Here is a 12,702-nt window from a genome sequence, read left to right as displayed (position 1 = left end):
TATGATGCCTCAGGTCCAAAAGACTACTTTACATTATCCGAATTACTGAGTTTTCATGTGACATGAGTATGAAAACTCCTAGTTAATCACGTTCAGTGCACTCACTCTCTATTGAGCACTCACATACTTATCAGGTGTCTTTCTGTTGGAAGTAGGCCCACAAAGCCACTCATTTGATGTCATAACTTTTGGAATACTTATTGTGTTAAACTATTATATGTTTAATGAAGGGCAAAGCTTATTGTTAATCACTATTTATTGTATTATGTGTTTAAGCAATAAGGGAATCCAATAAATGTATTTAATCTAAGAGAGAAGTGATCTAAGTAAGTTATATTAACGAGAACTTTCTCTTATGTTCATTTCTAAAATGTTCCTAGCCATAGGATTGCCAATTGGGCATAGACAATCCGTTAAGGTTAGTATGTGTTATGTTAACTCAAGTGTGAGCATGACTAGTCTCAAGTCATTTAGTGTTGGACACTGAGACAAACACATAGGTGCTCAAAAGGTAATCAAGTACACTGAACTACGATCAAAAGAGAGTTCGAACATACATGTCATGTAAGAACTCATAAGTTGCAATATGCAAAGTAGTCCTTTGACCTAAGGCATCATAGATGTCTAATGGTTAGGTCCTTGATCTTTGATCATGTCAAAGGCATTCCATCGAGAGTGTCCACGACATAGATGACAGTGGGGTTGACAGAGGCATAAGAGAGGGAGGTCTATGTGGATTTATTCTTGCCATCACCATCTTAGACAACCGAGTATTCATGGGAGTTCTCAAGATCCGTAGAAAACAACGCGATTTGGGTTTCCAAGTTTGATGAGATTCTTCTGGATCTTTGGAAACCAGTTGTTAGGTACGAGTTTTCTTATCTCGTGACGACTACAAGTCGTTGTAAATTTCAATTATCACCGGAATTCGGTAGGGCGCTTCTGGCATGGTGGGAGAAACGAAAAATGGACATACCTTTGCTTGTTTTGCTGTACCTTTGTTTGTCTGTAAGATCTCTCTATCTCTCTTGTCCACGAGAGAAAGACGAGATTGCAGGTCTAGTAGGGATAAGGATCAAGACATCAACAGTTAGAGTGATAAAAGAAAAAGTGATAAAAGAAAGGTTAATGGATTTTTGGGACAATATGATCTTCCCTGTTTGTTGTGTCTAGCTTGCCGTCTCTACTATGTGATTTTTCTGGTGCTCCTTCTCAAAGCTAAACTGCTCCTAGTACCGCAAGTTCAACTCGTGTTTATCCGAATTTATGGCGTTATGCTTTCCAGTGACATAAGAGCATCACACACTGATAACTTGTTGTAAAATCGATGGTGTGTGCAGTGGAATAAATAAAACAAGACACAAAATTTACAAGGTTCCTCTACAGTCAGTGTGACTGGAGTACGTCCTCAAAGCAGCAGTGGTGCTTCCATTATAATTTAAAATAATAAGAGTACAAAATAACTCTCTCTATTATCCCCTCTACTCTTCCTCTCTTTTTTCTCTTCTTGTTCCATGAACTTCTTACTTTCATCCTTAGGTGTGTTGTGTTCCATAAGACTTGCTTTTATAGAAGCAAATCACGAGCAACATAGTGGAAGGCATATTAGTGGAGTCACCTAACATTCTATCCAATAAAGATAGATTGAAGTGGATTAGTGACCAGCCATCCAGTCACCTTTACAACATCAATGACCTAGCTTATAGAAACTTCGATTTTTGCCTTTTTGTGTTAAAATAGCCAGAAATCCTCATTTAGCTAATTTACTAAAAATGCTCTAATAAGCTATTGTATCACCAATGAACTAATTAGACCAAGTCAATATAAGCTAATGTCTCAAAAATATTTTTTGAACAAATAATATTATCCATATTAAGGAAGTGAGAGAGTGGATTAAGCCTCACACTATGCTAACCATAATTATATGGTTCAAATTTTCCTTTAACGACAATCGAATCTAAAACTTCTCGTTTATAAGTGAAGAAGAATATCACTAGATCGTAATACTAAATGACATAAGTTTAACTAACTAATTAGACGTGCATATGGACCCACCTCTATGTAGCTAGCTGACGAGACAATAACTTGTCAAAACAAAGATCATTAGCTGGTGTGAGAGGGCTATCAGCTACCCTTTGAGGAGTTCAGATCTGCTATTCTCAAACTCCCACTGTGCACCCTTTGCCTAATTTTTGCTATTGACAAGTGTCATTACTTTAGACCAAGTTAACAACGTTAACATCTTAAAATGAAATTGTTATTAGTACTCACAAAATTTCAAACGTTAACATCTTAAAATGAAATTGTTATTAGTACTTACAAAATTTCATTCTACATACCTTATAAGTATATAGATTTTTTTCTAATTATAAAAAAAATAACGAATGCAAAATGAGATTTTTAAAGTTTCAATAACAATTTTCTCTTAAAATATGGAAAATAAAAATATTACTAAAAACCAACCCCATCTCACCAGACAAAGCTCCCCCACCGATATTCCGTCGGCCAACCCATCTGCGCCTCACTGCTGGCCAGTGGCCACCAACTTCTCCCGTCGCTCCCCACCCAATTGCACTTCACCCAGCCACCCACCTCGACTTGATACAAAAGTCAAATGGTTCTCACTTCCTCACCGAATCCCGAACCCGTTTCGCTTCGATTCGATCTCTCCGCTGTGGGTATATCGGTATTTCTCTCGAAACCCCGTACATCCGCTCCCGTAGAAGAAGCCGCCGCCGCCACCATTGGGATTAGAAGAAGATCAAAGCCTGAAGGGATACTTGAAGTCAAACATTGGGTTTGTCTGTAAATAAAATCCATTGCTGCTAATCATGGGAGTCGGAAGGAGATGGAGAAGATGAGACGCGGGTTATAAAAAACTAGAAGACTTGTTAACTCAGAAGACAGACGTCACAAGAAGAATGCAGGCAGAGATGATGATTAGTTTTCAATGTCATTTGCTAATGATTAGTTATTTTTCATTGATTGAAGCATATAAGGATGACTGAAAGTACATATATACTGCATATACACATTACAAAAATATCTATTGCTCGCTCTAGCCTCGAAGGAGTCTTAATTAAAAGTCTATTGGTCTCTCTCTTCACAACTCGGTTTGGGGCTACTATTCCCATCATTTTCAGGAGTGCAGCTCCCACTGCTGCTGCCATCAATTGTTTTTTGTCCTTCATCACACTCATTACTGCTCATACTACTACTTACTCCACCAGTACTAGTACCACCTTCTTTGCTACTGCCTTCCTTGAGAAGACGATTGCCTCTCTCAACCAAGACAAGAGCCAAGTGAAGCTGATCATCGTTGCGAGTCAAGTGATCGTGATCACCATGATCAACATCCTTGATTTTGTACTTAGGGTGTGTAGCGCGAAATGACCAAACTTGGACCACATCACCTACACCTAGACTATGTTTTTCAACAATGCCAAACCATGTAGATTTCAGCACATAGGTTTTTTGAGATTTGCTTGACATTGTCCACAATCCTAGGGATATCTTGTCGGGTTCAAGCTTTGGGCCAATCAAAGGAACCGTCAGGAGGCTAGTTTTATCTAGTTCCTCCTTCTCATTAGGTTTGAGAAAATTCTTGGATTCGGTTTGCATTCGAGGCAGTGACAACCTGCCTTGGTCTTTGTTTATGTCAGTGTTGTACAAACTCTTTTGTGCCAACATTTGCAGCTTTGTCCCTTTCATTTCTCCTAAGATCAAGCTCTTGAATTCTTCAGGCAAGTCAGGGGCTGGTGCCTTATTTTTACCCTTGTTCACCACCTTATTTGTTGCGTTCAAGTTGTTGTTGAAGATAAACTTGGCCTTCTTCTTCTTCTCATTCGGAGGTGCAGCCCTATCTTCACCATCATCAACGTCGATGTATTTTCTTTTCAAATTATCTTTATCATCAATCACTGTTTGTGCTTCATGAACATAATCAAGTTCAGTACCACTAGCTCTAGTACTGGCAGGGATGTCGGTCGCTATGGTTAACTCTTTTCCGAACAAGATGATACTTTTAGCTTTAGTGGGCGACCTTATTTTCTTAGGGAGTGGACAACATTCTTCAAGTAAACTACTACACAAAATTAAACACGTAATTAATTAGTACGCGGCAAGGTTATATATGTAACAAATTAGTTAATCAATTTGGTGGCAGCAGTTGTTAATACTTTAGAAAACTGATTTCCCATACCCTTTTATCCTTTTGTCCATTTATCCTCTTTTGATATAAACATGAGTTTACAAAGAGAGTTAAGAAGTGTGTAATTATCTCTTCCCTAATATACTTACTGATTACATAATTAAATTAGCTAGCTACGGTTTGAGAGAGAGAGAGAGAGATAATACGTACTCTGGGATTTCTTGGATGTTCGAATGGGAGCGTTTCTTATTGGGAAGTAGAGGTTGATGTTCTTCTTCTTGTTGGTTCCCTGACTTTTCTTCTTCCTCATGACTTCCAGACTCAACCTGACCACTAGAACTCTCCAATATATGGCCTTTCTCTCTCACGATCAGCAGTCCGTTTCCTTCTTTCTGCAACGTATTAGTTAATTAAGTAACATTATTAACGTTAAAGAATAATAAACAAATAAATAAACACAGTAGAAAGATTAAAGAAGATATGAAAGCTTTTACTTACAGGAGAATTAGGGTTCGTGTTGGTATTGCTAGGGGTAGGGCTAGGGCTAGGCATAGTGTTTAAGAAATCAAAGTAGCTTCGCCTCTTCGTCAAAGGCAAGTCCGAATTCTCTTGTGTCTCTTGCAGCAGCTTGATTTTTCTGGAAGCGATGGTGCAAATTGCCTTCGCCAACATATCGAAAGGGGACAAGCCATCATTGTCGTCCAAATCTTCCTTACGCCACAAACTCTGCGAACTCATCAATATGATCTTCTTGTTCTTCTGTTTCTTCTTCTCCTTTTTCTCCAAGTTCTTTTTCAGTGAATAAAGCGAAAGAACAGACACAGAAGTGCGTTAATGTTCTTATATAGATAGTCTCTTATGGGGTAGAAATCCTTAATCTGACCGGATATAGAAAAGTTTGCGCTTCAAGGAAATAGTAATCCCTAGCTAATTGGCTAAGCTAAGTTTTAATTTCAATCCAACGGTTCAGGACCAAAGTCAACAAAATATGACTGTATCCAAGGAGGAATCGGATGCGCAGAAGATTTAGGAAAGTATATACGAGTAGATAGTATTTGTCAGGGAGAAGGGGAGCTTTAATTGGTCTCCAAGTAATCTTTCCTCAATAAAAATTGATGCCCTAAGTCCCAAAGATTTTGGGTTTCTTTTTAAAAAATTGTATTTTCGGTTGCCCCATTTTAGAAGATTTTGTCATTGGCATGGTTTGATTCCAATTTCACGTGGGTTTTAATATATTTTTAATTTGGCGTGATAAATTGTAAGATAGTTTTTTTTTTTTCCTTTTAATTTATCAATAATTAATTAATTGATACACAAATACAAAAATGTGATCCGAATGTTCTATTTTTGGGTGCCCTCGTTGAAAATCATGCATATAAAATATCAAAGCTAGTCACTTATCGCCTTAGGCATCTAGGCGATCTAGACGTTTGAATTTAATAAACAAGAAAGAAACAGCATAAATTCAAAACGAAATCGTTTTGGACATGATTTTTATCAAATTTTGCTAATTTTATGTCTCTAACTTAGTTTCTATAAGTTTATTATGACCTTATCACGTGAATTAGAGAAATAATAATAATAGTCAAATATTTAATTGTTTGATGTGCTTGCTTAATTGCTTGTTTAAAATATCATGTTATGTATATTAAGTATTAAAAATTTTAGTTTAGGCAATCGCTTCGTGCTTATTATAAAACGCTTTGGCTTCATTTCTCCCTTTTAAAACATTGGTCTTAAATTCGAATCGCTAGTTCGATACTCTTCAACTTCATTTTATTTGGCTTTAAATCAGAACAGACAAAAAAAAAGGGGTAAAATAAACCGTACAAATACTACTTACCTTCCAACTGCCAAGAACGCCCACCCGCCACCACCCCCTACAAAACCCAAATCGCCAAAATTTCCAATTTCCACACCAAGAGAGAATCTGTGATTTCATGACGAGTAAGAAGAGAGTGCTGGTAGTTGGAGGCACAGGTTACTTGGGCCAGCATGTACTGCATGGGTTCTCAGAGATTGAAGGGATCACAGCAACCACCCCCTTCGGTCTGGCGTTTACCCACCACCCCAGTCCTCCTCCCCAAGCATTGCTCGACGCATTTCCCCAGTTGCTGCATTTCCATGTGACCGGCCATGGATTTCAAGCCATTTCTCGGACGTTGGCCGGGTCAGGTTTCATCCCAATACTCCACTTGTGTAAAATACTATATATTTTCTTTTTTAATTGATTTAATTATGCTGATTTTGATTGGTGGTGTTCAAGTTATAGTCTGTGGATCTGCAATTTGGAGTAGTGGGTTTTCTGGAACATGCATTCTGAAATTTTTTTTTTTTTTTTTTCAAGCTGAAAGGTAATGTGGTTTACTTAATGGGTTTTTCCTGTTGTGGTTTCATATGTTTTTTCATTTTTTCTGTTAAATTTATTTGAAAATCGTATGGGGTCTTTGGTTCTTTGAGATTGCTTAGGACTCTTGCTTAGCCATATGCAAGCCATTAGTTCTTTAGGGGAATTACGTTGTGTAAAAGCTCGAACAGTTGTCTTTGCGTATACACTTTTATATAGTTGAATGAATTTGGGGGGGTGGGGGTTAGGATTTCAAGTACTTAACTTAAATAGTGAAGAACCGTTAAGTGCTGAGAAGTGTATTGGTTGAATTTGTAGCCTGATGTGGTTGTAAACTGCGCTGCACTCTCCATTCCTCGTGCCTGTGAAATGGATCCTGCTGCTGCTATGTCTGTGAATGTTCCATCTTCTCTTGTGAATTGGCTATCAAGCTTTGAAGAGAGTAGTTCTCTTCTGATACATTTGTCAACTGATCAAGGTTAAGTCCCTCTTAGCCACTATGGTAGTAGATTTTTTTATCCGTTTACATATCTATTAAGCTCTTCCGAGTACAAATGGCTCAACAAAACTAGACAAGAGAAAACTAAGAAAAGAAAATGGCAATGGACGAACAATAATAGCAGATACTACCAACGTAACAACTTTCTTAAAAGCATTCTGAAAACTCTAGACGACACTTTGATTGTCCCCAGTGGTAAAAATGTTGTATTCTGAGACTGTTGTGGTTTGTCGGTTGAGGCAGACAATGTCTAGAAAATTAGGATAGATATTGTTGGCCTAAAGCATAGAGTATTATGTAATCTTAGGACTTCTATCAAGTATGAACTTCATCCTGCACTAGATAAAGAATAAGAAAGGGGAGGGGTTACTTTTGATGAATTTGATAAAATTTTATAAAAGCTTCATTGTTTAAAATCAATGCTCAAATGTCCTCAAGTAAAGAAATGGATCCTGCGTATTGAAGATCATAAATATCCATGTCTGATGAGTATGACTTTCCAATGATTGACTTTCCCAGCCTCCGTAAGCAATACAAAAGGACTCTTTGGTATCTGAAATTGTTCATTTCGTGAATTAATCAATTACTGGAATGGAAGAACCTTTTAATTATGGAAGATTTCATCCACTTTCTATTCTATTAGTTAGGCTCAATGACCTCGGTGACTTATTTCAGTATTTCAGTACGAGAACATTTAAAATGCAGGAGCTTTTCAAGCATTCTACTCACGGTCTGGGATATCTCTTTGTTATTTCAGCATGAATGCATCCACATTTAAGATATCGGTTTTTCTATTTGAACCACTTATCTTTGTATTATACCTTTATGCTTATGTGAGTCATTTCTATTCCTAGATCGTGATTCATGACTGATGTAATTTTCCATCAGTCTATGAAGGGGTGAAATCCTTTTACAAGGAAGATGATGAAACCGCTCCTGTAAATGTATATGGGAAATCGAAAGTGGCAGCAGAGCAGTTCATAACTGAAAATTTCTCCAACCTTGCAATTTTGAGCAGCAGTATCATCTTTGGGCCACTGACAATCTCACCGGTTCCAAAAGACAGTCCTTCGGTTGAATTTTTGCTAATTTGTTGGTGAAGTTTACGAGCCCACCTAATAAATTCCAATCAGAGAATCAAATTAATATAAAGATGATAAAGACAACTTAATAAGTATGATCATAGGTTATGTGTGAGTCTAATCAATGATTTTTCATGTGAATGTAGCGGATAGATGGTGTCCCCTCCAAAGGAAATACAAGCGAGTTTTTTCATGACGAGTTCCGGTGTCCTATATATGTAAAAGACGTTGTAGCTGTCATATTAGCTCTGTCCAAGAGATGGATATCTGGTATGAAGTTCCCAACTCTCTTGCTTTTGTACTTGTTGAATCACCAAAAGTTGTGGACCTATAAAATGTTTCTCTGTTGTTTTTACTTTCTATTATCTCTGGAGCTTTTACTTTTGTCTTCATGGTTGTGGTATTTGTCGTAAATCTGCAGATAGTAAGCAAACAAAGGTTCTACTAAATGTCGGTGGACCAGATAGGGTATCCCGCCTTCAAATGGCTGAGATTGTTGCCGATGTTAGAGGATACAGCCCCACATTGATCAAATCAGTGTCTGCATCATCAGTACGTGGACCTTATACCATTTGTTTTTGCTATGTGTGAGTTACGTAGTGATCAGCACGTTCATTAGATCACTTTCTGAATAACAAATATATGGCCAACCAGTTTCAAGTTGCATTCTTACGACGAGATTTCCACTTTGCCTTGTGTTGACAACTCCGATAACATTAGAACACACACTTATACTGTCCAGCCATTTGCTTTCTCCTCTTTCTGCAAATTTACAGGATAGCGGTATATTGCATTTGTAATTTCAGGTTGATCGTGGAGTAATGTCCCCTGCCTGACACATCCATGGATATCACTAAGTTGGTTCGGACACTTGGTACTGCTCCAACTTCATTTAGAGGCGGTGTGAGATTGACGCTTGAAACTGAAGCAAAGCCGTCCTGATGGCCTGAAGATAATGTAAATTGCTTACTACTTGTAACACTAAGGAATAATCGTACCTTTCCGTCATACATGATTGGAAAAGAAATGTTGAAATTGTTCAAAGAGCAACTACTATTGAACCCAACAAGCTTCAAATGTCCTACTACCAATTTATTAGTACTGAAATTTCTACTTCACAAGATACATGGATCGATCAAACAACAAAACATAATGAAGTTGAGTTGTAATCAAGTTGTTTGACACGTTAATCGAATATATTAAGTTAGACGTGATTAGTTTTAATTTAATGTTACTTTTCTTTCCAATAAAAGTCGCTTCAATTTAATACATGTTTAGGTCTGTCACAAATTTTTTGGGTCACTAAAGACAATATATGCTTAGTTGAAGAGGTCTCAAGTTGGGGAAATCATTTCTACATGCTAATCTTCTTTCACATCCTGTTTATTTTTTAGCTTTGGATCAAATAAAGCAAATGTGAATCAAGGTACAATTGTAGGGATCGTTTAGAATTACTTTTAAAATGACTAAAAGTGTTTTTGATGAAATTGATTTTGAGTTTCAAAAGTATTTTAAAAACACTTTCATTTATTTTAAAAATACTTCTAAACGAGCTTTTAAACAGGGGTTTGCACAAGAGAGAAAAAGAATGTTAAGAAATTACTTTCTTACTAGTTCTGAACGAGAATAAACACGACATGACACAACTCGATCGCAACCCTACCCATTTGGGCCTGAAAGTACCAAACACGTGGGCCTTGAAAGCCTCAAAGAAATTTGGACATTTGGGCCTTAAAAGCCCTTAACGCTGAGACTGAGCAGGCAAACGCAGCTCTTTGTCATCTTCTTCTTCTTCTTCCCCTGAATCGAACTCCACAACCCTTTCACTCAGGTTCGTTTACTTTCAACCAAAACCCCCAATCCTTCAATTCGCACACAGAATCTATACATACATTTATATATATATATATATATATATATATATTTGAGCTGATTAGAGTTTCAAGTGTTTGCGGCAACAGATAGAGAGAGAGAGAGGAGAGTATCTGTGATCGAGCATGGGAGGAGGTGAGCACGCACACGGAGATGGAGCGCACGGCGGCGATTTCAGGGCCAAGGTGTGGAGTATGAGTGGTGGACCGTACTGTAGGCCCAAGCACTGGAAGCGCAACACCGCCATCGCCATGGCCGGCATCTTCCTTGTCTGTATTCCTATCGCCATGAAATCTGCCGAGCTCGAGGTCTTTCTCAATCACCTCAACTCATCGCTATCTGTTTCTGTTTTTCATTTTTCCGTCAAAATTTTAGATTTCTGTTTAGTTCCTGAGAAAATGTAGGAAACCTAAGGAAGGTGAAGTTTTGGATCTTGGATTGTCAAATTGTTAGGACCCGAATGCACTCTTTACTTGACTGAACTGAGGCTCTTATGAATTGTTTGGATTTAGTAGAGGTTTAGATTTTCACTTTGTGAAATTAAGCACACCTTCAGGTAGATTTTGAGAAATTGTCAGCTGATTTTTTTTTCCCATGGTTGTAGTGGATTGTATACAACATGTATCGGATTGTGAGCATTGCTGATTCAAATCAGGGTCGAAAATCGCCATTGTGATTTAGACTTGGGAACATTGAGAAAACAGTAAACTTAGGTTAATATAAGGGGTAGTAGATACAGATTGTTACAAGAAGAGAGTTTTGAATGATTTAGAAGATGCTGGCACAGGTTGTGATGAAGGATTCAGAAATTGACGATGCTCGAACATGAAGGAAAACCATGAAACCCAGGGTTTAATATAATTTAGAGAATTCGATTAAGATCTTCTTGATAGGATTACCTAGTTTTGTCTAGACTTGAGCAGGCTTTGCAGTGAAATGTTTTTTTGAACAGTTTGGTTTGAAGATATGAGGTTTTGTAACTTGAATGCTGTCCTGTCTATTGTTCTCGGGTTTCCCTTAATGATTTTCTACATAAGTATACTCTATTAACAAGCCTAGTGTGAGAGACCTTTATACTAGAAATGATTTTCCTTTTTAACGAACCGTAAGATGTTTAAGCCCTTTGTACCCAAAAAAAAAGATGTTTAAGCCCAAAGTTTATCTTATTTTATTTTTTTCCAGACAATTGACCAAAAGAAATAGTTTTCCTTTCTATTTGACATAAGAAACCTTGAGTTTCCATTAATTACCTACTCTCAGGAACAAAAAAAATTTCTGTCACTAACTGTTTTTAAGTGTAAAAAACATTGCGCCTAACTGTTTTAAGTATAAAAAACATTGCGCACAAAGATGTTGTAACTTTTTAGTTGTGACTTAGATCATTTATCTTGCTTATGTTCATAACTATGTGCGTGGTTAAAGTTTTTGGCTATTAAATGCCTTTCATTGATGCACTGGTGTAGCTTCGCTATCCTCCTTTCATTTTTGTTTCTGAAAAAAACTCTGAGCATATTTGGAAGTTTAAATGTGACAAATTTGGGGTCTTTATGCTTGGTTAGTATGCTAAACTGTTGAAAACTCAAATACAAAACCTTGCTAATACTAATTATGAGGCTTGTTTTATACTCTAAGTTATTGAAAATTAGGGCTAAAGTGCAAGTTTCGTTGTCATGGGAGTAAAGCTTATGTGGTGCTCTAGACTGCCAGTCAGTAATAAATAGGGCATTCAAGCTGAAGCCCGTAAGCTAAGGATGCAAACTGATACATGGCCTTTTTGAAGTGTGACAGGATGTATCCATGTTTGCATACAGATTTTTAGTGCCTCAGATATAGCGGGATGGATGGAATTGTTACTTAGTTAGCTATGTCATACTTTTTATATGTCATGAAACTTTATGCAACTAACGGAGATCACGTGTATTCATTTTGACATTTTATTTCCTTGAGATATTGGTAAAAGGATATGTTATTTACTTGTCTGTTAGCTTTTTTAGTTCCTTTGTATCATGAAAAAGTTGTCTTTGTTTTATAATTTCTTTCAGATGCTTCTTATGCTTAATTAATATTCATTAATATTGCTACTATTCTAAAAGATATTCCTTGACAATGCATGAATGTGGGCTGAAATTTTTTAATTACTTGTTCAAAAAGGCAAAGCGTTCTGGTGGGGATTAGATGCTGTTCTTCTTGAATTGATTTGTGCCACTGCCTTTGTATGGCTGATTACTAAAATTTGCATAAACCGGTCATGATTAGTTCTAAGAGGACTTATATTTTTATTGCAGCAACGGCCACATAATCCTGTTCGCCCGATTCCTTCACAACTCTGGTGCAAGAACTTTGGAAAGAAAGATTACTGAGTTTATTTAGGACCATCCGGTGAAAGAAGTACCTGTGGAGGTTAGGTATCTAATTCTTCCGGAATGCGAATTATTCCTTGTAGATGTTTGTGGAGAATATGAGCTGCCTTTTAAGACATTTGTGCTCATGTTTCCATAGCATTGAGTCCATGACTCATTGTTTGTGAGGAATTTGCTTGCTAAACTATCAATCACCATAATAAATTGTCGACTCCTTTTGTGGCGATTCATTGAATATTTGATTTCGGTCATGCTTGTTTTGCTGATATTGTTCCATCCTTGTGTCCCTCTAATTGATGTATGGCTTAGCATCATCATTGCATTATATAATTGAAGAATTTTAGAATGTGCCTCTGTCGGCCTCCTACATGCCAATCCAACGGCGCGGGATA

The 12,702-nt window shown here is 37.2% G+C and overlaps 2 protein-coding genes across 2 annotated transcripts; both read left to right on the top strand.

The window, feature by feature from the left end:
* The first annotated feature begins 5,971 nt into the window (after positions 1-5,971).
* Positions 5,972-9,345, top strand: LOC125469073 (dTDP-4-dehydrorhamnose reductase-like). The gene is made up of 6 exons (XM_048565969.1): positions 5,972-6,375; positions 6,816-6,975; positions 7,885-8,069; positions 8,225-8,348; positions 8,500-8,630; positions 8,885-9,345. Exons 1-6 carry the CDS (start codon positions 6,091-6,093, stop codon positions 8,912-8,914), a joined length of 915 nt encoding a protein of 304 aa, XP_048421926.1. The 5' UTR covers positions 5,972-6,090; the 3' UTR covers positions 8,915-9,345.
* A 410-nt stretch (positions 9,346-9,755) lies between these two features.
* On the top strand, positions 9,756-12,545 carry LOC125469036. The gene is made up of 3 exons (XM_048565910.1): positions 9,756-9,909; positions 10,040-10,258; positions 12,236-12,545. Exons 2-3 carry the CDS (start codon positions 10,076-10,078, stop codon positions 12,308-12,310), a joined length of 258 nt encoding a protein of 85 aa, XP_048421867.1. The 5' UTR covers positions 9,756-9,909; positions 10,040-10,075; the 3' UTR covers positions 12,311-12,545.
* Positions 12,546-12,702: the final 157 nt, after the last annotated feature.

Source organism: the organism of the source record quoted next, unplaced genomic scaffold (genome assembly GCF_019419815.1).
Source record: "Pyrus x bretschneideri cultivar Hongxiangsu unplaced genomic scaffold, Pyrus_bretschneideri_v1 Contig40, whole genome shotgun sequence".
Lineage (NCBI taxonomy): Eukaryota > Viridiplantae > Streptophyta > Magnoliopsida > Rosales > Rosaceae > Pyrus > Pyrus x bretschneideri.
Note: the sequence above shows the minus strand (reverse complement) of the source record. Positions and strands in the feature narration are given on the sequence as shown.

Bases quoted from the DNA above. Each gene is read 5' to 3' on its own strand.
- LOC125469073 (XM_048565969.1), top strand. From the start codon at position 6,091: ATGACGAGTAAGAAGAGAGTGCTGGTAGTTGGAGGCACAGGTTACTTG. The intron at 6,376-6,815 runs AATTGATTTAAT...TTGAATTTGTAG, and splicing joins TACTATATATTTTCTTTTTT to CCTGATGTGGTTGTAAACTG. The intron at 8,631-8,884 runs GTACGTGGACCT...TTGTAATTTCAG, and splicing joins AATCAGTGTCTGCATCATCA to GTTGATCGTGGAGTAATGTC.
- LOC125469036 (XM_048565910.1), top strand. From the start codon at position 10,076: ATGGGAGGAGGTGAGCACGCACACGGAGATGGAGCGCACGGCGGCGAT. The intron at 10,259-12,235 runs GTCTTTCTCAAT...TTTTTATTGCAG, and splicing joins TGAAATCTGCCGAGCTCGAG to CAACGGCCACATAATCCTGT.